A 27,838-nucleotide genomic window follows, 5' to 3' on the forward strand; every position below is an offset into this window, starting at 1 on the left:
AACAATTAAAAATATTTTCAGGGTGAAAGTGGTATTTTAAACCACTCCAACAAGATCTAATGACCCTGTTGGAGGACCCCCCCTCAAATGGCCTAAATTCAAGAAGAGCCCTGGCCAATTATTTAGAAATATCATAACAAATTTTGCAATGAAATGTCTGAAGACGTAAATTTTAAAATTTACGAATCATCAGAGCCACAAAGCTTAACAAACACCACCACCCCCCCACCCCACCCCAAAAAAAAAAAAAAAAAAAAACTTCTCCTTGAGAATTTAAAAAGGCTAAGCTTACTGACCATAAATACGATGCGCCTCTTGGTTTCCCTTGGGAAGGCTGATAGTTCACTGGATTAACAAAAAAACAAGCATGCAATTGAATAAAACCACAACAGAACAGAGGTTCCAGCTCCTCACAACAAACTGGCCTTTTAAATTTAAACTTGGAATGGCAAAATCTTACTAACTCTAACACAAATCTCAATTCCCATGTTCGGAGAAGACTAACTAGTACGACAGAGGCACATCTAAGAATCTGCAATTGTAACCTCAACTTCAACACCGGGCTCGATGGTGATGGAAGTTATTTGCTTAACGACATCAGGGGAGCTGAACAAATCGATCACTCGCTTGTGGACACGCAGCTCAAATCTGTCCCAAGTGTTGGTTCCTGTGGACACAATCATCAGAATATGCCAATGCAAGTTCCAGAATCATCTGAATGCTAGTCTAGCCATGTTTCAGCTGCATTAACAGATTTATACTCAAGAAAAGAGAGTACGATATCACACTGCAAACCTTAAATGGTGCCTAGGAAACAGAGTGTAGGAGAAAGAGGGTTATAATTTTGTATTTTTAACAATTTATAGTGTTAATTATGCTGGTTATTGTGAACTTGTGTACGTCTCACGCGAAGTAATTTTTTTTTTTTGGGAGCAAGTAAAATTTAGCAGTATCAGGGAAAGCTGAAAGATCAGCAACTGATTATTCTAGGGATTGACAATTGTTGATTGTAACATATGTTCTAGCCTTGTTCCCCATTGATATCAAAACTTAAAAACGCTGCACAATTTCTGTCACTGAAACCCTCTTTCTCCTACACTCTGTTTCCTAGGCACCATTTAAGGTTTGCAGTGTGATATCTTACTCGCTTTTCTAGCCCTAATTACTAATTTGCTTCAACACAATTTTTCTGTTCCAAAAGATGATCAGGGTCTCCATACAAAAGGAAACCAGAACCAAATGATAGTGGAGTAGATGCAATGCAATCTACATATATCAGAAGCCAAAACATTCTATGCTCCAAATCATCTTCACAAGAAGCCATATTCAAGAAGGCATTTGAGGGTGCAGATGATACTGCTAGTGCACTCCTTGCAACAGCAAAAAATGCATATGGAGAAAATGGGTGGAGGCACTCACACTTTGATTTTGTAAACTGCAAAAAATTTATGCTGGTATCACATAAAGAACTCTTTTATTAATTGAGGCTAAAAAGCATCCCCAGTGCACGAGGTTCCATGCTTTGAAATGAGTCAAGAGATGGTAGTTTTCTTACATGGTTTTATCCTTGATTTGCAAGCCCAAAGGTGCTGTTTCCACAACTTCACCTTGGTTTCTAGTCACAAAGGAGTAACCTTATCATTGCTACCAATGCTCATCCTCCTTTATTAATTGAGATTACAGTAAGAAAATGTTTATGGACTCTTCTTCCTACTTCCCTTTCTACCCACCAAGCAAAAAAGAGGGAAACTTTTCACTTCCATTCCCCACCCTTTTCTCCTCTTTTGTGTCAATCCAACCAAACTTAATAAAAAAGAGCATCAATTTGGACCATATAGCAAAAAAAAAGAATTCATAAAAAAATCTTACATGAGCTTACAAGAATTCATACAAGTAATCAACGAAAAATTGTATTTTGTTGGGCACAAGTGAATGACACACACTTCAGCAGAAGTTTCTCTTCAGAAACCCATAAAGAAGCAAGAAGCAAGAAGCAAGAAGCAAATAATAGTCCTATAGGTGTTTTCTGGTCGTGACCCAAGAGCAAGACTGAAATGCCATTCGTTTACAGCTTGATCCCCTCTTTACATAATTGGACCGCATGGACAACATCATGCATGAACCACAACACAATATTTAACAGGGGAAGAGCACATGATTTTCAATCTTCTCTGCATTTGCAATGGGTTTACCTTAATTACATTAGACCATGCAAGGCAAAAAAACTGTAAGCGAATAAATACGGGCAGCAAAAACTGAACTTATATGAGTATCGTCATAACGATTCTCAATTCTACTAGGCAAAGTCACATAGATTTTAGTTCTCCAATCATTATCTATAGTGATATCTTTTATAATATCATTATACCTCATGTCCGATCTAAGAATTTTTCACCAATTTTTTTTTTAATCCTCTGCTACCTCTCTTACTACATATTTCTTTCATTTTATCCACTCTACTTATAATGCCTCAAATGATCTTCTTTACATATATTTAGATGATCTTAATTGCATCACAATGGTATTATTTTCAATACACATCGCTCCAAACTTCAATTATTATCTCATTTAATTTTATCTTCTTTTTTTCTTTTTCTTTTTTGTATATGACCACATATTGACTGTAACATCCTCATCTAAGTAATGTTCATATTTCGCACATATTGGAATTTAACTGTCAAACATCCCATACATCAAACTATCAAAGATTGTCTTATTGGAAAATAACAACTCGCCAAGAAATTTTAGGTCTACAGTTTGTACTCATATAACAAACAATAACAAGAACAATATAATTACATCAATTAATCCAGATGCAATTATCCATTTAATTAGTACAGAAATTAGTACCTTCACCACAAGGGGACTTCCTAGTAGTAATGTGAAGAACTTTGGTGGGCATTCTCACAGGGCCTTTCACCCTCAGCCTCTTGTCCTTGGCACCACGTACCAAATCAGCACAAACTATCAATTCACAGAAAACAAAAGGAACAATATGTCAGAAATTTGCAGAGATACTAGACATTTGATGACTGAACAACTAACTTATACAATATGAAGTTGGAAATATTGTTCCTCTAGAAGACTTTAATCTCTTGTTAGGCTGCATATGTTCCTCTGTGTAGAAATTTTCAGAAGTATGATTATTCAGGCTTACTTTAACACCCACCATGGATGTTTCCCCAGTTCCTCCCTGTTAGGTTAACTGTAACGTCATGACAATCAGGAAGGAGGGGGAAAAAAACATGTGCTTCATACCTAGCAACTAGCACGATGCTACTTTAAATGCATAAAAAAATTGTTCACAGAACTCATAAGTAGACACAGAAACTAAACCCTAAGGGTACTAGAAGAAACCCCAGTTAAACTAGTGTTATATAACAGTATAAACAATAAAATCAAAAATTCAAACCATGCGGAGCATTACATTATGGAAAAAGGAGACTAGCACAAAAAAGACAAGACAATTTATATGGATTTAATAGAAATCACAGAGCAAAAGAGACCTTTTTCGAGGTTCTTGACATTCTTGGAGGACAGGGTGATCCTAATCTTGTGGATTTGCTCCTGCGGCTCCTCCAATCCCGGCTTTGTCGGCTTCATTGCAGCGTACGCCATAATTCTAATCTCCTAATCTGCAACACACAGCCAGCGAACAAATGTGAATCTTAATCTAAACCTGATTCGTTTCACTTGTAACCAAATAACATAACTAAGACAACTGAAAGACGATCTCAAAATCTGCGCAATAGACAGAAAAAGGGACCTGAAGAATCGATGAACACGAGAACCGGATGGGTTGCAGAGCTCTTCGATTCCTTGAGAAGAAACAAGATTGCTATGATAGGACTATAAATCCAATTAGGGTTAGCGGTTTTAGGTTCAATTACATTTGAACCCCTAAACTATTATCAAATTTCAGTTAACCCCTCAAAACTAATATTATCTTACAGTTAAAATTATTTATTCCACATGCAAAAAAGAAATGTACTCATACCCTAGAGTTTGCATTAAAAGTTGGTTGTATTTGAGACTAATAATAATTTTTTTTTTGTAAATTTTTAAATCTTATCTCAGTTATCTTTTATTGTTATTTAATTTTAATTAAAATTTTTAAAATACATTCATCTTTATTAATTTATCATTTCTTTTTTTTTTAATTTTTTTTTCATCTTTCTTGTTTATTATTGAACTCATCAAAATAATTCTTATGATTTGTTTAAGTTCAATTGGACCCATCAAACACTACAAATTTAAAAGAAACTTTATCAATGGAACTTTTATATAAGAGTCCATTATTATAATTTATTTTCACCTTTAAAAGTTTTATGTAATCTTAGTTAACAATTTCAACCAAAGTGTTTACATAAACTGACTTGCTTGGCATGTAGAAGTCAAATTCAAAACACAAAAAAATCATATAGTTTAAATAAATTTTGTTATGTCTAACGAGCCCCATAAAGAAATCAAAATGATTGAAATACCAGAATGATTGAGAAATTAAAGTAATCGAGAGATCAGAATGACCAAGAGATTGATGACCTCAGACTGAGGGCTTGATTAACTTTATATTGAGAGACAAGTGACTTTTATTAGAAGCCTCTCTCAACATCTTTGATGGACTATTCTAAGAAAGTTTCATAGGTTACTTGGTCACAAGAAAACCCTTGTTCAAGAGACTTTTGTGGAATACCTAGACTTATAAATTTCTCTCCAAACATTGTGAGAAACCTTTACAAGAAACTTAGAAACTTCAAGAGATTTAATCTTCAGATATTATCCACACAAGATCGCGAAGAACAAGTCAAACCTATATTCGATATACTTATCTACAAATATGGAAAAACATTCAATATGTTCACCGAAGAATATGGCTTATTCGGTGTCATCCTATCTATAAATAAGATAATCTCATTTGGTTGAAATATGCTCAGAACTCTACATTAACTATAGTTTTATTTTCTCTGCATTCTACACTCAAAGCTAAGATACTGACTTAAGCATTGAAGAGCCCGCAAGGGAGGTCACCTGCAAACTCAAACTAAGACGATCTCCCACTACAAACAAATTTATTATTGTGTCTAAGCGACAACAATTGGCTCTGTCTGTGGAAAATCGATTAAAAAGCCAAAAATCAATAAGTGATAGACCAAACAATGAGCACAACTAACCAACAAAATCACGAAATAGTAAAGGCTCAATCTCTTCAGAGCCAACCAAGACCAAATAGGACCTTCACTCGTTTCTTAGGACTTCTGTGGGAGACTCACGCATCCAATCACTCAATGCCAAGGTTTCTTGTGCACTCCGAGGTCCTTCAGAAGACTCATCCCACTAGTCTCCCAAACATGTCTGAGCCAGTTCCTTTAATGATTCCTTGTGCAGAATATGAAACCTTCCAACGACAACATGAAGAGGGAATGTAAGCATTCAGAGAGATGGCAGGGTTGTTGGAAAACCTTGTACCTTGTGGTACATTACCACCAACGCTGAAAAACTTGGTGCTTGCTTCATTCTCTCTCCTAGGGATACAAGAAGATAACTTTCTCCCAAAGGCCCCTCACTCGAAGCTACAAGGGACTTAATCACAGTTCTTCCCTCTTTGAAAGACTTATATGCAACATTCATCTCTCGAAAGATTCACCTGATAGCTACCCAACACCGAGAGATAAAAGAAGTCCACGGCTAGATGATGGATGATCAAATAAACCATTGGAAAGAGAAATACCCAAAAACTGTGGAAAGTACATCCATAAAAGAAGATCAAATTCCTCTAAGAGGATTGCTGAGAAGGACATACGAGGTTGAAAACCCTTTGACGTTTAACGTCTAAGAAACAACCAACATGAGAAGAAAAAGTACTAGGACATAAAAGGTCTAATGATTGATGGGGATGATAATAGCGTTGAGTCGGTTCCTAACATAGTTTGCCATTATTTCAAACATTGAGGGTCGAAAGCGTTTGAATGGACAAACTAATGTCAAAAAACTTTTGAATCTCTAAAAGAGTACTAAAAAAAGGTTAATTTCTTAACTCGGCTAAAAATGAGAGTCACTATATCTATAACTGGGGGTAAGTGACAAAGCTATGAGTGTTGTGCAACTAAGAAAGGAGGGACAAATTGATTGACTTGTTTATTATGTCAGCAAGGTTCTTTAAAGTGCCAAGGATTGGTATCCTTTCACGAAAAATATTGCTTTAACCTTGGTCAGTGCCTCAAGGAAGTTAAGATATTACTTTCAAAACAAAGATGAAGACCGGTTATCTGCAAAACAAAGATCACTAATGCCTTTCGGGAGGAAGAAAAGCTACAAGTAAATTGGGAAGAGTCATACCGCATTCAAGAGATGATCAAGCCCAACACTTGCATATTGCAAACGCTTTAAGGCCAAACAATGGGTTGTCAATCATCTCAAATTATATTTCCCTCTTGATATATAAATATCCTATATTGTAATTATGCCTCAACCGAATAATGAAAAGAGCCCTAAATAAGACTGTGGACGTAGGCACAATTAGCTTAATCACATAAAAAAATCAATGTTTGTGTACATGGCATGAGTATCTTTACTTGCGTGTCTTATTTTTCAGGGCAAAGAAAGACGTATGACCAAGTTAGACGACCGAATGATTTTGAGTCATCATCTTACAGAGAGATAAAATATTCATTTTTTTGCAAACAAGTTGATTGTTTAGCCCGACAATGAAGAAATTAAATATCTTAAAGAAATAAAAAAAACTCGTAGTCCCACAAACAATTTGACTTGTTTTGCCTAACAACGAAAGAATTAAAAATTATCTCGCAAACAATCTAACTTGTTTAGCTTGACAATAAGAAAATCAAAAACTAATTAAGGGTCACCACTTGAAAATTGCTAAAGGTCTATCATGAACCGTCCATGATCCATTGAGAAATATGATTTAAATAGTTTAAGCACCAATTGAAAAAAAAAAACCTAAGTCAAGATATGACCTATGATCGACATACTCACATAACAGGGTCATCTTAGCGTCAACCAATTTATTGTCACTAACACACAAGTGAGTTATTGTTTTAAAGGTTACTTAATTTGTTATTTTCCTTATACCTTGTGATGAACTAACATTTCGATGCAGAAACAATCAACACAAAGGAGCAAGGAAAAAGGAGACGACAAGTAACTTTTCTTCATGAAAAAGGAAGTTACATTTAAGAGAAAATGAAATACATCGGAAAAATAAAAGAAAATACATACAAAAATTCTACACTAAACGTCGTCCGCTGCTAGAGTAGAAAGAGAGGCCGATGGATGGTCAACTGCTGAAGGAGCATCCCGAGGGACCAAGTCCTCGGCCTCATCTTGGCTGGTCGCTTCCAAGTCCCTAGGGGCGTCGATCACTCGCCACGCCTAAGGTCTTGGGAATATGGCTCCAAGGGGCCTGTAAGGTTTTCCAAGTCATCCTCCAGTTGGGAATCAAGGAAAGTACTTGGGCTCGTAGGATCCGGATCATAGCGCCGCCAATTCGGGACCTCAAAATCCTGCACCTCCGGGGTGAAGGTTAGCTCGGGAAACATCTCCCGACTCAAAGAAAGAGCGAGCGAGGTAAAAGCCGTACTTAATGAAACAAGTGGCGTATCGCTCCTTCCTATCGTAGCAGTCCTTGGAGAGTCGGTATTCCCTAACCTGCCTTAGCTCGAATGGCAGAGCGGTCGTCCTCCAGTCGTTGCTTGGAAACTCCGAGTTGTTTTTGAAGTGTGAATTCCCGAGCCCGACTAGAGGCCAACTCAGGTGGTCCGAATGGAATTCTTCAGGAGGAGTGCCTTGTTTGTCGTCCGTAGTTCATCTAACTCTCGTTGGCAGTTCTCCTTGGCCTGCTGAAGATCTTGGACCTCCTCCCTGAGGGTCGAGGAACTGGAACGTGCTTCTAACAATTGGGAGCGTAGTTCCTCGACCTCACGCTCCAATTGCCTATTGTGGGTCCTTAACAGCCGTGCATCCACGTCCCATCTCTTTCTCTTTCTCCTCCATCCTTTTATCTCTTTCTTCATAAATCGGTGGTAGGCCCGCACTTGTGCGTTGACCACCACCATTCCTTGAAGCCCCTAACAATATCAGAAGGAAGAATATTAGAAGGAATTCAGTTGCTTTCAAGAAAAGAAAATACAGAAAAGACAAGTATAGCGCAACAGCTTACCTCAATCAACTGTCTCTCAGGGCCATCGAGAATCTGGGGGACATTCCCAAATAACCGTTGCTCGTCTCTAGGTAAGATGGTGGAGTATATAAGACGAGCACCAACCCCCGGTTCTGCCACAGAGTCGGAGTCGATCACCCCAGGATAAACCTGAAAGTGATCACCTCTAACCTTCCGCCCAACGTCAGGCGTAGGCCGGCCTCCCCTATCTCCGGGAGAATAGGAGGGGTCCTCTGGCTTAACTCCGCATCTAGGATCCTCCGATGCTTTCGGAAGGGGAAAAAGGGTCGATTGTACTCAGCCCGATTGTAGTCATGGTGCTCGTCCAAATCAAAGCGTGAGGGAAGCTCTTCACCAAACTGAGGACCAAGAGCGGGGGGAGGACCCTTTAATCGATCAGCTTCGAAAGGAGGAGGAGAAATAGCTTTGGGTGGCGGCAGTGGATCTTGAGCGGTTACATCCGCCACGGAGGCGACTGGATTGGCGAGGGGTACAACAACTGAAGTACTCGCTTCCTTATAGTTGAGGCGAAGGCGCTTATGAGAGGCGGGGTGCATATGCATTTTTGGTGCGCAAGATGCACCCCCGTGCCTTCGTTGAGCAGCTGCCCCCATGAAATCCATCACTGCAAAAAAGGAGGAAACAAGTTAGCTACAGAAAATGCCAAATGAAAAAGATTTTTAGGATGAAATAAGTGTACCCCCAGAAGATGTTTGCTCCTGTGGGCTGTGGATGTCTGTGAAGAAGCGAGAAGCAAATAATAGTCCTAGAGGCATTTTTTGGTCATATGACCCAAGAGCAAGATTGAAATGCCATTTGTTTATAGCTTGATCCCTTCTTTACCTAATTGGACCGCATGGACAACATCATGCATGAACCACAACACAATATTTAACAGGGGAGCAACACATGATTTTCAATCTTCTCTGCATTTGCAATGGGTTTACCTTAATTACATTAGACCATGCAAGGCAAAAAAATTGTAAGTGAATAAATACTGGCAACAAAAAAACTAAACTTATATGCGTATAATCATTACGATTCTCAATTCTACTAGGCAAAGTCACATAGATTTTAGTTCTCAATCATTATCTATAGCCATATCTTTTATAATATCATTATACCTCTCATGTCGGATCTAAGAATTTTTCACCAAGTTTTTTTTTAATCCTCCTCTACCTCTCTTACTGCCTCTACTGATCTTCTCTACATATATTTAGATGAACTTAATTGCATCACAATGGTATTATTTTCAACACACATCGCTCTAAACTTCAATTATCTCATTTAATTCTATCCTTTTTTTTTGGGGTATGAGACCACATATTGACTGTAACATCCTCATCTAAGTAATGCTCAGATTTCACATATATTGGTACTTAAATTGTCAAACATCCCATTCATCAAACTATCAAAGATTGTCTTATTGGACAATAACAACTCAGAGAAATTTTAGGCCTACAGTTTGTACTCGTATAACAAACAATAACAAGAACAATATAATTACATCAATTAATCCAGATGCAATTATCCACTTAATTAGTACATAAATTAGTACCTTCACCACAAGGGGCTTCCTAGTAGTAACGTCAAGAACTTTGGTGGGCGTTCTCACAGGAACTTTCACCCTCAGCCTCTTGTCGTTCGCACCACATACCGAATCAGCACAATCTATCAATTCACAGAAAACAAAAGGAACAAAATGTCAGAAATTTGCAGAGATACTAGACATTTGATGACTGAAAAACTAACTTATACAATATGAAGTTGGAAATATTGTTCCTCTAGAAGACTTTAATCTCTTGTAAGGCTGTATATGTTCGCCTGTGTAGAAATTTTCAGATGTATGATTATTCATGCTTGCTTTAACACCCACCATGGATGTTTCCCCAGTTCCTCCCTATTAGGTTAACTGTAACGTCATGACAATCAGGAAGAAGGGGGAAAAAAACATGTGCTTCATACCTAGAAACTAGCACGATGCTACTTTAAATGCATAAAAAAAATTGTTCACAGAACTCATAAGTAGACACAGAAACTAAACCCTAAGGGTACTAGAAGAAACCCCAGTTAAACTAGTGTTATATAACGGAATAAACAATAAAATAAAAAATTCAAACCATGCGGAGCGTTATATTATGGAAAAAGGAGACTAGCACAAAAAAGACAAGACAATTTATATGGATTTAATAGAAATCACAGAGCAAAAGAGACCTTTTTCGAGGTTCTTGACATTCTTGGAGGACAGGGTGATCCTGATCTTGTGGATTTGCTCATGCGGCTCCTCCAATCTCGGCTTTGTCGGCTTCATTGCAACGTACGCCATAATTCTAATCTCTTGATCTGCAACACACAACCAGCGAACAACTGTGAATCTTAATCTAAACCTGACTCGTTTCACTTGTAACCAAAAAACATAACTAAAACAAGTGCAAGACGATCTCAAAATCTGTGCAATAGACAGAAAAAGGGACCTGAAGAATCGATGAACGCACGAGAACCGGATGGGTTGCAGAGCTCTTCGATTCATTGAGAAGAAACAAGATTGCCAAGATGGGAATAAAAAAATCCAATTAGGGTTAGGGGTTTTCGGTTCAATTACATTTAAACCCCTAAACTATCATTAAATTTCAGTTTACGCCTAACACTAAAATAATATTACAGGTAAAACTATTTATTCCACAGTAAAAAAGAAATGTACTCATACCCCTAAAGTTTGCATTAAAAGTAGGTTGTATTTGAGACTAATAATAATTTCTTGCAACTTTTTCAATCTTATCCCACTAATCTTTTGTCGTTATTTAATTTTAATTTAATTAAAAAAATTAAAATATCATTCATCTTTATTAATTTCTCATTTCTTTTTCTCTATATTTATTTTTTTTGACAAAAAAAAATCATCTTCCTATATATTATTGAACTCAACAAAATAATTCTTATGATTTGTTTATGATCAATCAAGCCCCATCAAACACTAAAACTATAAAATAATTTTTATTAATAGAACACTTATATAAGAGTCCTTTATTATAGTTCATTTTCACCTCCAAACTTTTAGTAGTTTATAGTTTTTGAAGAACATTCGTGTAATCTTAATTAACAACTTCCAACCAAAGTCTTTACATAAATTGAGTTGCTTGGCAAGAACCAATCAAATTCAAAACACAAAAAAATCACGTTGTTTAAATAAAGTTAAATATTAAATTTAATTTGAGAAAGCCAATAAACTAATACCTTTCCAAATTTCTCTTCAACTGAGAAGATAAATTGTAACTAAATGGTAAATGAATTGTAATTATTTTCCAAATAGTCATGCTATTTGATGAATTATGTTTATTTTCGATAAAATTTTAAAATTAATATTTACTTTTTATTACTATTTATATCCCAAAACTATATTCTCAAACTTTATTTCGTGATTAGTTATGTCGAGAAAGTATTTAACCATTTACTTAATAATTTTAGAGTTAAACTAATCTAGTTTCACACTTTTGACTCTGTAATATATTATTCTATAAATATCACATTTAGTGATGTATTTAAATTAGTGTAACTTTTCTCATACAAAACAATTTATACACTTTTAACTTAAACCCACATATTGTGTGGGGATTACGAGCTTGTTCGTATTCATATAAAAGTTCCGGTCGGGTAACAGGTAACATCATGCATATGGTGAAACAGAAACACGCAGTAAGAGGAGAGGAGGTGGGAGTCAATAAAAATTAAAAATTAAAAAACCCACAGAACCTTTACAAGAAGCAAGAAAGCTCAAACGGGTATTCAAGTACTTTGAATGAAGGATGATGATTTCGAAAGTGCCAGAGGACAAATAATTGCTGGGAAAAAAGAAACTGCCACAAGACAATAACACCAAAAATCCCTTCCAAACACTAACAGCAGCAGCCCCAATCTTAAATTGACACCACTCATAGTCAAAGATCTAAACTTTAAAAAAAAAAAAAGAAAAACTAAAGAAGATGATGGCAAACCAAGATGCAATTTGGAAGTGTGCCAGATGAAATACTACTACTGCACACACAAGCAAAATATGCCCTCGTCCCTCCAAGTGGAGTCTGCTTCCAAATTACCTGCATGCATTTTGAAAAATATATAAATGCCCAAATATACAGCATTAGCCTTTCTATTAGACAGTCACTCTTAACTAAAAGGAAAGGTCCATCCCAGTAACGCATTAACATTGATCGATGCAAGAACAAGAAACTGAGGAAGGTGTTGATGTAAACAGTGAATGAAGAACATAAAAAAAAAAAAAAAAAAAGATTTTAAGACCAACTCCGAGCAGAATTAATCTTGGAAGTCCTTCATTTTAACTTAACACATGGCTATCTTAGCACCAAAAAAAAAAAAAAAAAAATGCCAAAAAACTTTACACGTGGCTAGACAAAGAAGCGGCCAAAGGGTCAGTACAACATACTGAAAGTGTGAATCCATTTCTACTCTGATTTTCCTTCCCGACTGAAGTTCGAAAACATGGAAGCTGTATCAGGTAAAATGAACGGGGCTCAACTCAACCATTCTCCAATTGATCATTTTAATTACAAGATGCATCTACGTGGCATCTCATTTAACTTTCTCAGCAGCCACTTTTTCCCCAGCAAAAATAATAAGATAGCAAGTTTCTCCAGCATGACTTACCACAATGTAGTTCCCCAGGCCAGTAAAGCAGGGATGCAATAAGGATTGAAGCTGAAAGGATGGGGATAAGTGTACTTTATGGCCATAAGGATGCCAATAAGTGTACTTTATGGCCGTGACATAATTTTTCCTTGTGTACGTGCAGAAGAAACAAGTTGAGTTGCACTTTTAAGAGTCGTAGGCAAAGACATCATCAAATCAGGTAAAAAACATGCGAACATCCTTGGTAGGCAAAGACATTACTAAATCAGGTAAAAAATGCAAACATCCTTGGCACAGTGCACGATTGGCCACATACTAAAGGAAATAATTATATAGCAGGTTATATGAGAAACGTACACATTGAAAGTTCTGTGAAGAGTAGTAAGCCAGATGCCCATTGCCACAGGTCAACCATGCTTTCCCTAAAGTTGAAATCTTGCATTTTTATTGATAAGAAACACAAAAGCTAGTAAGCCAAGATAAAATATTTGGTTTGTCCCAATTTTACAGGGATGGAAAAAAGTAAAATTTCCCACATTTTGTTGTTTATCAACATTCAGAAATGACTCGCCACATTTTCCATTCTAGAACCTATCACATATCAAGAGTCAAAGCTCAGGAGACAAGATTTATTTCCTAAACAAGCAGCAGTAACACCTGCTCCACTGCACATCCTTGCCCTGTAAGCCTTACAGTTCCCTTCCTGGGGTTGGCCCATGTTGCACATGATGAACTCACTTGAGCCTACTGTCATAATCTTAACAACAAAGGATAATGATATCTAACCCAGAAATTAAGCACCTTCCTAGACTCCACATTAATCCCACTCTAACTACTTGGATGGTGATATCTTAATTTTGTTATCTTAAAGGAAAATAAAACCCACAGGATATCCAAGACATTATTGACTAATTAGTCACCTTGAATTGCAAGCTCCAAAAAACAGGTAAAGCTAATACGGCCAAGGATATCATTCTCATCCAAATTAATAACTATAATGCCATTTTAGACAACAGTAAGTCAAAGCATCTCATGGATTAATAGAGAAAATCTACAAGAAAACAAAACAAACTCAATGGACGACACCATTAAAGAACTGTTGGTTCTTTTTATTTTTTTCTTCACAAGGACTAAATTTACCCCTCAATTAAAGGAATTCACTTTTAAAAATCAAGGTTTTATTTAGTACTTCTGGATAAAAAAATTAAAACGGACCAATTTTTTTTGGTTTACCTGTTCGCTCAGGTCACTGTCACGCTTGGCCATCTCCCATGGCTGCAATTTACTGCAATTTTAATTTCTTCTGCATTGCTGATATTTCTGTAATTTTTATTTCAGTATTTCCATTATTACTTGTCTTGTTTAAATGACATTAGAATATTCTGAGAGAAACTGCCCTTAGGCAGCCTATATATAGTCCGTTACACCACTATGCAAACTATGAATGAGAATTATTGATTTCTACTTCCCTCTATCGTTCTTCTCTACTCTCTTTTCTCTCTCACTATCGTCTCTGTTCTTGCTCTGTTCTGAGCAATACAACCTCTGATCCTACTCGGATTGGAAGAAAACCATTGTCACGCTTGGGCTGTGACAACTTGGTATCAGAGCTCCGGTTCTTGGCCGAAGGTATTGACTCAATGGCGGACAGTACTAGGATGAAGGGATTAGAGACATAGCTGCAACAAGTCAGCTCGTCTTTGGTCGATTTTCACAATCGGGTCGATCAGTTGGAGTTGGGGGCTACGAGGGAGCATGAAGCGATTGTAGCATTGGATCGCAAGGTCAAGAGCTCCATGGAAGGATTGGAGTGCAGGCTGGATGGCTCCATTGCGAGGGTGCGAGAGGAATTAGGAGCTCAAATGTAACAATTTATGATGATGTTTACTCGTCAACATATGGTAAGACTATCATCTGACTATCCTCCCAGAGGTAGAACTGAACCCATTCTAGGAGAGAATATGATGAACCAAGGAAATGACCACTAGGAAAATGAGATTGAACTAGAGGAGGAAATTGGAGGATTCATGAGAAGAAGAAGAGATGACCAAATTAATCATCAGCCACCAGGGTTTCCTTTGCCTCGAATGGAGACACCCAACTTTTGAAGGAGTTAATCCTAGGTGGTGGATAAAGAGATGTGAGAGGGTGTTTGAATGGTATAATATACCCGAAAGACAGAGAATAACATTGGCGTCAGCCTACTTCAACGAGGTAGTGGATGCTTGGTACCAAGGATGTGTGAGCGTGGGAAGGATTCACACTTGGGAAGAGTTCTCAGAAAAATTGAATGAACGCTTTGGGGAAAGAAGCATGGTGGACATTGTAGAGGAGTTTAATAAGCTAAAGCAGACCGGGAGTGTGGAATTCTACCATAAACGATTTGAGGAGCCTAAGTCACTTATGATCCACCATAATCCTCACCTTTCTGAAGCTTATTTTGTGTCTAATTATTTAAGTGGATTGAATAATGAATTGAGACCAATGGTAAAGGTGTTGAGGCCCAGAACTGTCGAGCAAGCTTCAGAGAGCGCACGACTACAGGAGATAATGGTTGAAGCTCTAGCGAAGAAACAGAAGCAACAACAAAAGAGCATGGGATCTGGGTCGTTTCCTCTGGGAGGCAGAAATCCTAATAAAGAGGTGGTCAGGGAGAGTGCTAGAACAAAAAATGTAGTTGGGGGAGGTTTTTCATCCTATGGCAGTAGATTAGGAGATCAAATGAGACTTGCTAGACTGTGCTATAAATGTGGGGACAAGTATTTTCTTGGACATCAATGTAAGAGGCAAATTTTGTTGCTAGAAGGAGATGAAGAAGGGGTACACGAAGTTGAAGAAGAGAGTGAAGAAGAAGAGTGTGAAGGGGACACGATGGAGAGATTTCCATACATGCACTCAAAGGAGCCCATAACAACAAAATAATTAAGGTCAAAAGGAAGGTAAAGGATTACAGCCTAATGATTTTGATAGATAGTGGAAGCACCCACAACTTCCTTGATGAAAGAACAGCTGGGAGACTCAAGTGCAAGTTGGCCAATACACAACAACTGAGTGTAATTGTTGCCAACGGAAACAAGGTAATAAGCAAGTCAACTTGTAAGGGATTCTGTTGGGAGATGTAGGGAGAGCCATTTGAGGCTGATTTGAGACTCTTGGGCCTAGGGGGTTGTGATGTCGTTTTGGGAGTAGATTGGATAAAAGAAGTTAGTACTATTAGTTTTGATTTTAATAGGATGGAAGTCTCCTTAGAGAAGGGGGGAAGCAAGTTGACTCTAACTAGAGAAAGAGAAATAGGAGTATGCAAGATGATAACCGGAAAAAGGCTCAAGAAGGTGATCAAGAACAAGTGGGGGCAGTTAACACAATTGTTTTTGTGGATAATTAAGCTAAATTCAGAGAAGATTTATCCTCAAGTAAAAAACCGAGATAATGCTCCTAAAATTTCGGAATTCTCAAAGCTAAAGATAAGGCCGAATGTCTCTCCTTTTATTTAGCTGATTTTGTTTTCTGTTTCTGTAAATAGATTATCTATAAGTTTAAACTAATTATGTTTTGTAATTTAGATAAGTTAGAATTGTACAATAGGTAGGATTCCTATCTCCTAATCTTGTATAAATCAAAGTCTATCAATGAAGCCGGGATAACCTTTTTTCTCCGATTAATTCTTCATGGTATCAAAGCTACCCTTTGGCCAAAGAATCTCCCGATAATCCTCCTTCCATTTTTCTTCCAAAGCGTGTCCTCAATTTCCCGTTCATCTTTCTCCTACTTATCAACCTGGCCGGCAAGAGTACTCAGCCATCTAAAATCGTCCCTTTACCCACCTACAATCAAGGCCACTGTTACTGGACATAAATTGAATGGGCAAAATTACCTATAATGGTCTCAATTCGTCATGATGTTCATACGAGGGAAAGGAAAGGATGATTACTTGACCAGGGCAACAACCAAACCAGCAGAGAAAGATTCTACATATCGGGGTTGCAAGCCAAGAATAACATGGTAATGTCTTAACTCATTAATTCTATGGTCAATGATATAGGAGAAAATTTTCTGTTATATGATACAACCCAAGAGATTTGGGAGGCTGCTAGAGAGGCTTACTCAAATGTTGAAAACACCTCTGAACTGTTTGAGATTGAAAGCTTGCTTGATGATCTCAAACAAGGTGAATCACATGTGACTCAATATTTCAATTCTTTGAATAAATATTGGCTACAACTAGATAAGTTTGATAACATTGAATGGAAGTGCACAGAAGATTCTACAAAATACAAGAAGATTGTTGAACAAAAAAGGTTGTATAAATTCTTAATGGGCTTGAATAAGAATCTAGATGGTGTTAGAGGAAGGATACTCGGTACAAAACCTCTCCTTAGTATCCAAGAGGCTTTTTCCAAGGTTCGAAGGGAAGAAAGCCAGCTAAAAATCATGCTTAAAGGTACTTTCTTACATGCGTTTGTCACTAAAATAGATTTATCTACTGTTTGGGTGATTGACTCAGGGGCCTCAAATCATATGACAGGACAAATCAGTTTGTTATCCAATTTTCAGACATGTGACAAGAACTGGACTGTTAGAGTGGTCGATGGCTCTCTATCAAAAGTTGTGGGAACCGGAACTGTTACTATCTCCAAGGATATTGTGCTGAAATCGGTTCTCTTAGTACTGATAGGAATCCTGATAGAAATCTAAACAACAATCAAATATCAATAATTATCAATACTTTTCAGCAAGAAAACAAGAACAATCCAAGGCATTCGAGAGGCCCTTACTCTCCCAATTCTTCTATCAAAAACCAGCTCCCCTCTCCCTCTTCTTCTCAGCTATTTATACCTCTCCTCTGCTCCCTTTCTAACCGAATTTCCTTGCACATGCAGATTATCCCCTCAGCATGTGGATCACAAAACTACCCCCCATGCGCACATGTTGGTTGTAACAACATGCATGTATTAATTCCCTATTCTAACCTTCATGCATGCTACTGTGTTTGTGGCGTCTTTGGTAGGTCCAGGGGCCTATCAAGTACCTAATCTAGATTGCAATCTATTGTCTATCAGTAAACTAACATCTAATTTAGATTGTATTACCAAATTCTCAAAGAATGTATGTGAATTTCAGGAGCGGACTTCGAGGAAGATGATTGGCAGTGCTGAAGAAGGATTGGGGCTCTATCTCCTTGCTAAGACCAACTCCGAAGATAACCTAGTTCAGTCCAACACCTGTTCGGTCATTCCTTCAGTTTGTTTTTCCAATTCCTCCACCACTCATAATGATGCAATTATGTTATGGCATTATAAATTAGGACATCCAAACTTTGTTTACCATAGGAAATTATTCCCAGCATTGTTTAAGAGTCAAGATTCACAGCAAATACATTGTGAAATCTGTCAATACTCTAAGCATGTGAGAAATAATTATCCCAGTCAAAGTTATTCTCCTTCACACCCTTTTTCTATGATCCATAGTGATGTATGGGGTACTTTCTCGAGTTAAAAACATAACTGGTTCTCGTTGGTTTGTTTCATTTATTGATGATCATATCTGGCTTACATAGGTATTTCTCATGAAAGAAAAATCAGAAGTTGGTTCCATTTTTCAATTATTTCATTCTATGGTGGAAAGACAATTTAATACCAAAATTCAAATCCCCAGAACCGATAATGCCAAGGAATATTTTTCTTCAATCCTTGGTTCATATCTTTCAAACAATGGCATTCTACATCAAAGTTCTTGTGTGGATACACCTCAACAAAACGGTATAGCCGAAAGGAAAAACCGGCATATCATAGAAGTGGCTCGTTCTTTGCTATTTTCTACAAATGCCCCTAAACATTTTTGGGGTGAAGTCATTCTCATAGCCACTTATCTCATTAACCAGTTACCCTCTCGAACTCTAAACCATCATACACTGAGCCAAATCCTTCTCAAATCCTATCCTCACACTTGGCTGCTATTAGGGGTGTGCACGGTGCGGTTTGGGCGGTTTGGGAAGGATTTAATAAGCCAAACCGCATGTGCGGTTTGGCATTAAACCAAACCACGCGGTCTGGTTTGGTGTGCACAATCCGCACCAGACCGCACCGCATTTGCGGTGCGGTTTGGTGCGGTTTCCGCGGTTTGATGCTTCTTTATTGTTTTATTTGGTGTTTCCTTCACTAACTTATAAATTTTTAATTAAAACATAAAAATCAATGCATAAAATCATAATTTTTAAATTTTTATAGTATCTTGGAGTTTAAAACTAAAATAAGTTACTATCTAATAAAAAATACAAATTTAAAAGTTTTAAATCTACAACATAACCACATGCTCATAATATAAAAATAACACAAAAATCCACAATATAATTCATGGTCAAGAAAATATATATTTTTAATTTATTTTTTTAATTTTTAAATTATTAGATATTTTTAATTTTTTTATTAATATACTACTTGGCCGGTTTGGTTTTAACCAAACCAAAAAAACCACAAACCGCAAACCGCACGGTTTGAGAATTTCTCAAACCGTGCCAAACCGCACCCCCAAAAAACCGCACGGTTTGGTGCGGTGCGGTTTGGTGCGGGCGATTTCCGCGGTTTGACGGTTTTTTTGCACACCCCTAGCTGCTATCTCGTATCTCTCTTAAAATCTTTGGATGTACTGTTTTTGTGCATGTACACTAGCAATTCCGAAGCAAACTTGACCCTAAATCTCTTAAATGCATCTTCATTGGCTATTCTCCTCATCAAAAAGGTTACAAGCGCTACTCTCCTGAGCATAAACGAATTTTTAACTCCATGGATGTAACCTTTTTTGAACATCAACCTTATTATCCCAAAATTGCTATTCAGGGGGAGAACCATTCCTATAATTCTCAAGAATATTAGTTTTGGGAAACTCTTCCTATGCAGCTCCCTATTCCTATGCAGCAACAATCTATGCAGCAGCAAACTTTGCAATATGCTGCACCCATACATCCAGAGCCTAACCATCAACAACCTCAATCTACCCATGACCACCCTCCTGCAAGTTTCCTTAGTCCTCAGCCTCCTACCACCAAAGAATTTCAGGTCTACTCTCGGAGGAAGTCCCAACAGGAAAAAAAGCACCAATCCTACAATCGGCCTGACTAAGATACTAGCCCCAATTCCTCTCTAAGTGACAGTGACAGCGGTAATCATCTTGGGGACAATTTAAATAGTGGGGCCACTGATGAGACTGATTGGCCTATTGCCTTACGGAAGGGCATAAGATCTTGCACTCAGCACCCAATACACAATTATATATCCTACAAGGACCTGCCATCAAAGTTTTGTGTGTTTTTATCAAATTTGAATAAGGTGCAGGTGCCAAACACAGTTACAGAAGCCTTCCAACAGCCACAGTGGAAACATGTTGTTCTTGATGAAATGAATGCCTTGGAGAAAAATGGAACATGGGAGATAACCTCTCTACCTCCTAGAAAACAACATGTAGGTTGCAAGTAGATTTTTACAGTAAACTACTAGGAAGATGGGCAGATTGACCGATTCAAAGCTCGGCTAGTAACAAAGGGGTTCACTCAATCCTATGGTATTGATTACCAAGAGACATTTGCTCCCATGGCCAAGTTAAATACCATCTGAATCCTATTGTCTCTAGCTGCAAATTTAGATTGGCCTCTTCACCAACTAGATGTGAAGAATGCATTTTTAAATGGAACTCTAGAAGAAGAAACCTACATGAAAATTCCTCATGGCTTTGAAACCAATCATATGAGAAACAAGGTATGCAAACTCAAACGATCCCTCTACGGACTCAAACAATCACCTAGAGCTTGGTTTGAGAGATTTACAAAGGCGAAACAACAAGGGTACAATCAAAGTCAAGCTGATCACACACTGTTTATCAAACATACCATGGGAGGTAAATTATTCATTCTTATAGTATATGTGGATGATATTATTATTACATGAGATAACCAATTGAAAATAAATAATCTCAAGGGCATGCTTGCAAAGGAATTTGAAATCAAGGGTCTCAAAAATCTAAGGTACTTCTTGGGCATAGAGGTTGCAAGATCAAAAGAAGGTATCTCTGTATCCCAAAGAAAATATACTCTAGACCTTCTAAAAGACACTGGGATGTTGGGTTGCAAACCCACTGATTCACCTATGGATACAACTACAAAGTTAGATCTTGGCAAGGAAAGTGCACCAATTGACAAGGGAAGGTATCAAAGATTGGGGGGAAAGTTAATATACTTATCCCACACGCAGCTTGATATAAGCTTCTCAGTAAGTTGTGTTAGCCAATTTATGAATGATCCTAGAGAAGTACATATGAATGTTGTCTATCCCATCTTAAAGTTTCGAAAATTGACTCCGGGCAAGGCTTGATGTTCCGGAAAACAAATAATCGAGTGTCAAGCCCCCGATGTAGGGTTTGACAATGGCAGAAATTCCGAAAGGAATTTCCTTCTAAAACAGCAATACAAGAACGAAAGAAAGAGAGATAGAGAGAGAGAGAGACGAAGAGGGCGGGAGAGTTTGTTATTTCATCAAAACTAATTCCTCCTCTACAACAGCCTCTTTAGTAGGCGTTAGCTCCCACAAGGCTTCCCTCCCATTACATTCCCCTGCCTGTTAGTTATTTAACTACCCACTTTTATTACAATTATGCCTTGGGTCTTAACATCGAGAAATAGAAGTGTATAGTGATGTTGATTGGGCTGGTTCTGTTTGTGATAGGAGATCAACATCTAGCTATTGTTCTTTTGTTGGGGGGAATTTAGTTACTTGGTGTAGCAAAAAACAATATGTGGTTGCAAGAAGTAGAGCGGAGGCTGAATTTCGAGCTATGGCTCAAGGGTTTTGTGAAGGAATATGGTTGAGGAGATTATTTCAAAAACTTCAAGTGGCTATCCCTAAACCAGTTCAAGTTCTATGTGTCAATCAATCTGCAATCAACATTGCAAAGAACCCGATCCATCATGATCGGACAAAACATGTTGAAATAGACCAAAATTTTATTAAAGAGAAGTTGGAAGAAGGGATGTTTCAGCTAGTATATACTCCCACTACAAATCAAGTTGCTAATATACTAACTAAAGCTCTACCGAGAAGAATTTTTTATGGAATGAGCTCCAAGCTTGGTTTGAATAACATTTTCCAGCCCAAGCTTAAAGGGGAATATGGATAATTAAGCTAAATTCAGAGAAGATTTATCCTCAAGTAAAAAACCGAGATAATGCTCCTAAAGTTTCGGAATTCTCAAAGTTGGAGAGAAGGCCAAATGTCTCTCCTTTTATTTAGCTTATTTTGTTTTCTGTTTCTGTAAATAGATTATCTATAAGTTTAAACTAATTATGTTTTGTAATTTAGATAAGTTAGACTTGTACAATAGGTAGGATTCTTATCTCCTAATCTTGTATAAATCAAAGTCTATCAATGAAGTCGGGATAACCTTTTTTCTCCAATTAATTCTTCAGTTTTCAATTTTGTCAGCAGATGAGGCACCAAACAATACCAAGGCAGGTGAGACCTATTTCAGCATCAATACCCCAGATTCCACTGTTGGACATAAATTGCACACTCAGCTGCAAAAGAAAGGGATGTCCAAGCTTATGAGGTTGGACTATGTGATTCAGTATAGAAAAGAAAAAGAAAATGGGGTTGTTGATGCCTTGTCTAAGTGTCATGAAGTTGGGGAAGTGGCCCTCATAACTACTGTAATTCCTGAGTGGTGCAAGGAAATTATAGACAGCTATGAAGGGGATGCAAAGATCAAGCAAGTACTGGAAAGAGTTGCTACGGGCAATAAGGGTGAGGATGGATATAGTTTAAGTGGAGGAATTCTGAGATATCATGGAAGAATAGTTGTGGGCGATGATGATGATCTCAAGAAGAGAATACTGCGATCTCCCCATGAGTCAACATTCGGGGGCACAAAACACTTACCTAAGGGTAAAACAATTGTTTTATTGGCCGGGTCTTAGAACAGAGGTGAAGAAGTTTGTCATGGCCTATGAGGTGTGCAAACGGTGCAAAAGTGAGACAGTGGCCTATCCAGGGCTCTTACAGCCCTTACCGATTCCAAACCAAGCTTGGGAAAGCATCTCTATGGATTTCATTGAAGGGTTGTCGAAATCTGTGGGAAGGGATAACATCTAGGTAGTTGTTGACAGGCTCACTAAGTTCGCATACTTCATAGGGTTGACTCACCCTTTTACAACCCAAGATGTGGCCGAGTATTTTTGGACCAGGTGGTTAAGGTGCACGGGATTCCAAAGACCATTATTTTAGACCGAGATAATGTCTTTACCAATCTGCTATGGCGGGAGCTCATTAAAGCCTTGGGGGCGAGGTTGAACATGTCCATGGCATATCACCCTCAAACGAATGGCCAAACCGAGAGGGTGAACCAAAGCTTAGAAGCTTATCTGAGGTGCATGAGCTTACTACACCCTAAAGAGTGGCATAAATGTGCCTATGGCACAGTGGTGGTAGAACTCTACCCACCACTCATCACTCAAAATATCACCGTTTGAGGCTCTTTTTGGTTACCTACCTCCCTTGTTACTCGCTATAGGGAACTACTCAACAGTGGCTAAAGTGGAAGACTATTTGTAGTAAAGAAAAAGGGTGTTCTAGCAGTTGAAAAAGGAGTTGGCATCGGCTCAAAACAGGATGAAGCAATTCTTTGATCACAGAAGAAGTGACAAAGAGTTCAATGTGGGCGAAGAAGTATACTTAAGGCTAAGATACCCCCATCTTAAATCCATTTCTTCGGGGCTTGTATCCAAACTTAACCCAAAGTACTTTGGACCTTTCCCTATAATTGCTAAGATTGGCTAGGTGGCTTACCGACTGAAATTTCTTGAGGAGTCCCGCATCCATCCTGTATTCCATGTCTCACTATTGAAGAAGTCAGCGAGAGCATAGTTGGTAAGTCCTACATTGCCACAAATGCTTAAAGAGATCAGGAAGGTGGTGGAGCCAGAGGTGATATTGGACCGAAGGGTCATCTACAAGCAAGGGGCACCTATTATACAAGTATTGGTCAAGTGGCAAGGTGCTAGTGAAGAAGATTGTACATGGGAGTATCTTCCAAAGTTGCTGCAACAGTTTCCCAGATTAGCTAGCCTCCTCAGTCTTTCTTGAGGACAAGAGCTAACGAGGGGGGAAATGTCATGCTTGGCCGTCTCCAATGGCTGCAATTTACTGCAATTTTAACTTCTGCATTGCTGATATTTCTGTAATTTTTATTTCAGTATTTCCATTATTACTTGTCTTGTTTAAACGACATTAGAATATTCCTTAGGCATGTGGACAGCTGGCTGTTTGTTGCAACGGCCAGGCTGAGAGAATCTGCCCTTGGGCAGCCTATATATAGTCCGTTACACGACTATGCAAACTATGAATGAGAATTATTGATTTCTACTTCCCCCTATCGGTCTTCTCTACTCTCTCTTTTCTCTCTCACTATCGTCTCTGTTCTTGCTCTGTTCTGAGCAATACAACCTCTGATCCTACTCGGATTGGAAGAAAGCCACTGTCATGCTTGGGCTGTGACAGTCACAAAAAAACAGCTGATTTTGACGAATTTACATGCATATCCAATTTTTTTCTTGAACTGGATTGCCATGGCAACCAGTTCATGGTCCAACCAGCTGAACCAGTATTGTTTTAATAACAACGAAATAAACAATTTTCTTTTTTGGGAGGGGGGGGGGGGGGGGGTTGTGGGGGGGGCTAAAATTTATGTAGCAAACACCATATATAGGAATTGTTGAATTACCACCACTCAACAATTGGCTTTTGAATTCCCTTTACTTTCGGCCAATTGGCTTTGAATTCTCTCTACAGCCACAGTCCAACAATTGGCTATGAAGTCCGTCTACTTTCAGCCACTTTACTATGTACATCACATTAATAGGAAGAATGTTAAGATGACATCACACTGACACTAATATTTACACAAAAAGGCCTTTTTGGCAACAATGACTTCATTGGGTACAGAAACTGCATTTTGAACTTGCAGTTTCATTGAATTGTTCTGTAGAAGCATCTACTCAAAATGCCTATAAAAGGAAATGTTGATATCAAAGATGCTTTTGGGTGTGTTAGTTGAGTGGTAATATCATGTTGGTTAGCAGAAATAGACCTCTCCAAATCCTATCCATTCCTGTTGTATATATCACTTCCGGAATCCTAATTCTGAGCTTGGTCACTTGATGAGTCTGAGAAATATGGGCTTTCAACATTCTGGCCTTGATCACCAAAAACACTATCATTGGAGGATGCAAAATTTAAATCATAGGCAATATCATTTTGTTACCCCAACATTTATATTAAAAAAGAACATTATTTTCCAGTTTCCAGTGGCAAACTTTCTCAGAGTTCTCTCATTAACAATAAACCCCACTAAACATTGAGCTAGAGATTGAATACGGATAAATTTTCAGAAAAAGTGGACTCGCGAACCTTTGATTAGGTTTTGAATCACTTAATTGAAAACAATCTCAACTTTCAACAATCGCAGCAGCAAAATCAACCGTAATTCTCACAGAAACAACAAACAATAGTTCAGTCATTGATCCACCGTCAATAACATGTCATCATAAGCCCGCTGAAACGGACACATCAAATCAAACCCTAGAATGAGAAAAGGAGATTTACAGGATGAATCTGCGCGTCACTTGGCAACCATGCGGGCAATGAAGTCCTCATAGCGGATCTTGCCATCGGATCCGACATCGACCTCGCGGATCCACTCGTCGAACTCGGAAGGCTCGAGCTTCTCGCCGATGCTGGTGAGGATGTGCCTGAGATCCGAAACTACAACGAAGCCGGTGCCCTCCTTGTCGAGCACCTTGAACGCGTCGCGAAGTTGTCGATCGAAGGGCTCCGGCTTGAGGTGTTTGGACATAAGCTCCAGGAACCGAGGGAAATCGAACGGCGAGTTCAGGTTCTCCTCGGCGACGATGGCCTTGAGTTGCGCTTGGGTAGGGTTGCCGCCGAGAGATCGCATCAAAATGCCGAGCTCCGACGGCGCGATCTTGCCATCGCCGTCGGTGTCGAAGAGCGTGAACGCCTCTTTCATGGAAGACACTTGCTCGTCGCTCAGATCCTTCCCCATTGTTCTCCGCTTCTGCTCTCTCTGTCTCTCTCTCTCTCTCTCTAGTTTTTCTCTCTAGAAATGGAATGGATTGATCGACTGATCGACAAGACCATATGCCCCAGCCCCACTTCTGAGGATCTTGAAGTTGAAATATTCAGCGCCGAAAGTGGGCTCAATTAGCCCAAAAATATCTACGTTAATTGGGCTGGGCCTAACCACATTTTTAGAACAGCTTGAGAAAGATGGGTTGGGTGAATAGGCCCAATAGGCCATGCATGGAAAAGAAAAGAGGGGTCGACCAAAAAGCCCTGGAATTATGAGGAAGGCCTTAGCCCCACATATTCAAAAGGGTTTGAAATTTCGAACTTAGAATTGATTCAATTATAAAATAAAGTCGAATCAACTCAATTAAATATAATTTGGATTTGGTTAAAGTCTTGGTTTCAAAATTTATCAATTATATTGAAATTCGTGGTCCAAAACAAGTGTTATACCAAAATCAAAAAAGTATATTAATATTACATATATATATATATGAATAATATTATTTGATTTTAATGTTTGGATTGAATATTTTCGTCAATAATCTAATCTCATTTCGATCTAATGACAATTGAATATATAAAATATAAGATTAGAATCAAACTGTATAAGAAAATAACTCAAATTAAATCGACTCAACCACATTAATTCATATCAATTCTCGAGTACTCTACCCACTCATAAAAATAATTTGTTATGATAGAATACTGTTATCTTATAATTTGATTGTATTTTGCTTCTATCCAAAAATTCTATGAGAATATATACCATCACTTCCCTTTCCAAAATCTTTTTCTTGGGCTTTAGCCTTCCATTTGGCTTTAGCTTTCTCATGGGAACCCAGCTGGCTCCTTTCCCTGAGAAAAAGTATGGAATTGACTGCAGTCATTGAGCTATATTATTGCCAAAATCATGGCCCTGGTGGTGCCATATAGCTGTTCCTGCTGCCCACTCTCTATGAAAGTATTGTTCCTTCAAAAAATATAAAGTATTGATGCTGTTCTTTCCTTCCATATGTTCACACTTTTTTCCTGCTTTCTTCGTGGGAAAAGTAACAGATCAAAGCAATGGTCCAGTGATAAACTGAGCATCAAATTAATAAAGTGGCTTCTAAGAGATCAAAGCAAGCCCCTTTCGTGAAATCAGAAGGCTTCCAATCGCCATACTTTTGTGACTCAAAACAGATCAATTCACAAAATCAAACTGAATCAGTCCGACAAAATTAAATTCAGATTCGGTCTTGATCCTAAGATTTATACTAATTATATCCAAATTTTCCAATTCTTAGGACATGGGCTAGATTAAGTTTAGGTCCTGAGCGGGGGAAGAAGCTATGTGAGGCTAAAATAATATTGTAAAAGGAGGACCACCATGACAAGGCTGAGGCAAGGTGGAAGTCCCAGCTTCACATGTTCTTTCTATTTACTTAGCATCAAGATGCTCATCATTGTATAAATTAGTACTTCTTTGGATGCTTCCCTTTGGGATATTTAATATGCACTTTATATGCTCTGTTTGAACCTCAGGATTAGTCCCTTTCTGTAATCATCTTCATCTCCCCCCCCCCCCCCCCCCCCAAAAAAAAATAAAAAAATATTTTGAGTAATTTTGAACATTAAGGAACAAATAGTTATGATTTTAAAAATATGGTTATGTGAGGGTGTAAGACAAGGACCCCTTAGTTGTCAACAAGTTTGCCCATTCACTTTGCCTTGGCCAAAGGAAAAAGTGCAGCAAGTGCATGAACTATTCTATTCTATAGTAGAATATAACTTTTGGGCACAGCCAGGGTCTGTGTTTTCTAATCATGTTTGGGCTGTGACATCTAAAGTTGAGAGGGAATTTCAGAAAAGCAGTAGATGCCTTGTTCTCTCTCAAAGAGACTGAAAAAAG

General features: G+C 38.1%; 2 protein-coding genes and 1 pseudogene across 4 annotated transcripts; all 3 read right to left on the reverse strand.

Annotated features, from left to right (window-relative positions):
* Positions 1-315: 315 nt before the first annotated feature.
* LOC127812255 (40S ribosomal protein S20-2) lies at positions 316-10,669 on the reverse strand. 2 transcript variants are annotated; one of them, XM_052352653.1, is made up of 4 exons: positions 10,651-10,669; positions 3,507-3,635; positions 2,851-2,964; positions 316-667 (listed from the first exon to the last, which is right to left on the reverse strand). In XM_052352653.1, the coding sequence occupies exons 2-4, from the start codon at positions 3,616-3,618 to the stop codon at positions 525-527; spliced, it is 369 nt and encodes a 122-aa protein (XP_052208613.1). In that variant the 5' UTR covers positions 3,619-3,635; positions 10,651-10,669; the 3' UTR covers positions 316-524. The 2 variants fall into 2 exon arrangements, with proteins under 2 accessions (XP_052208613.1, XP_052208604.1); XM_052352644.1 differs by lacking the exon at positions 10,651-10,669 and adding an exon at positions 3,767-3,866.
* Positions 7,138-10,755, reverse strand: LOC127812271 (40S ribosomal protein S20-2-like; annotated as a pseudogene).
* A 1,187-nt stretch (positions 10,756-11,942) lies between these two features.
* Positions 11,943-26,019, reverse strand: LOC127808746 (probable calcium-binding protein CML13). Of its 2 annotated transcripts, XR_008024969.1 has the most exons (3): positions 25,462-26,019; positions 13,175-13,252; positions 11,943-12,267 (listed from the first exon to the last, which is right to left on the reverse strand). XR_008024969.1 is itself a non-coding variant. In XM_052347334.1 (2 exons), the coding sequence occupies exon 1, from the start codon at positions 25,919-25,921 to the stop codon at positions 25,478-25,480; it is 444 nt and encodes a 147-aa protein (XP_052203294.1). In that variant the 5' UTR covers positions 25,922-26,018; the 3' UTR covers positions 11,943-12,267; positions 25,462-25,477. The 2 variants fall into 2 exon arrangements, 1 of the variants encoding a protein (XP_052203294.1); XM_052347334.1 differs by lacking the exon at positions 13,175-13,252 and having other exon boundaries at positions 25,462-26,018.
* Positions 26,020-27,838: the final 1,819 nt, after the last annotated feature.

This window comes from Diospyros lotus, chromosome 1 (assembly GCF_014633365.1).
Source record: "Diospyros lotus cultivar Yz01 chromosome 1, ASM1463336v1, whole genome shotgun sequence".
In the NCBI taxonomy this organism is placed as follows: domain Eukaryota; kingdom Viridiplantae; phylum Streptophyta; class Magnoliopsida; order Ericales; family Ebenaceae; genus Diospyros; species Diospyros lotus.

Coding starts and splice junctions, on each gene's coding strand:
- LOC127812255 (XM_052352653.1), bottom strand. CDS start 3,618: ATGGCGTACGCTGCAATGAAGCCGACAAAGCCGGGATTGGAGGAGCCG. Junction 2,965..3,506: donor TGTCAAGAACCTCGAAAAAG/GTCTCTTTTGCT, acceptor GTGAATTGATAG/TTTGTGCTGATTTGGTACGT. Junction 668..2,850: donor GAAGTCCCCTTGTGGTGAAG/GTACTAATTTCT, acceptor TTGTGTCCACAG/GAACCAACACTTGGGACAGA.
- LOC127808746 (XM_052347334.1), bottom strand. CDS start 25,921: ATGGGGAAGGATCTGAGCGACGAGCAAGTGTCTTCCATGAAAGAGGCG.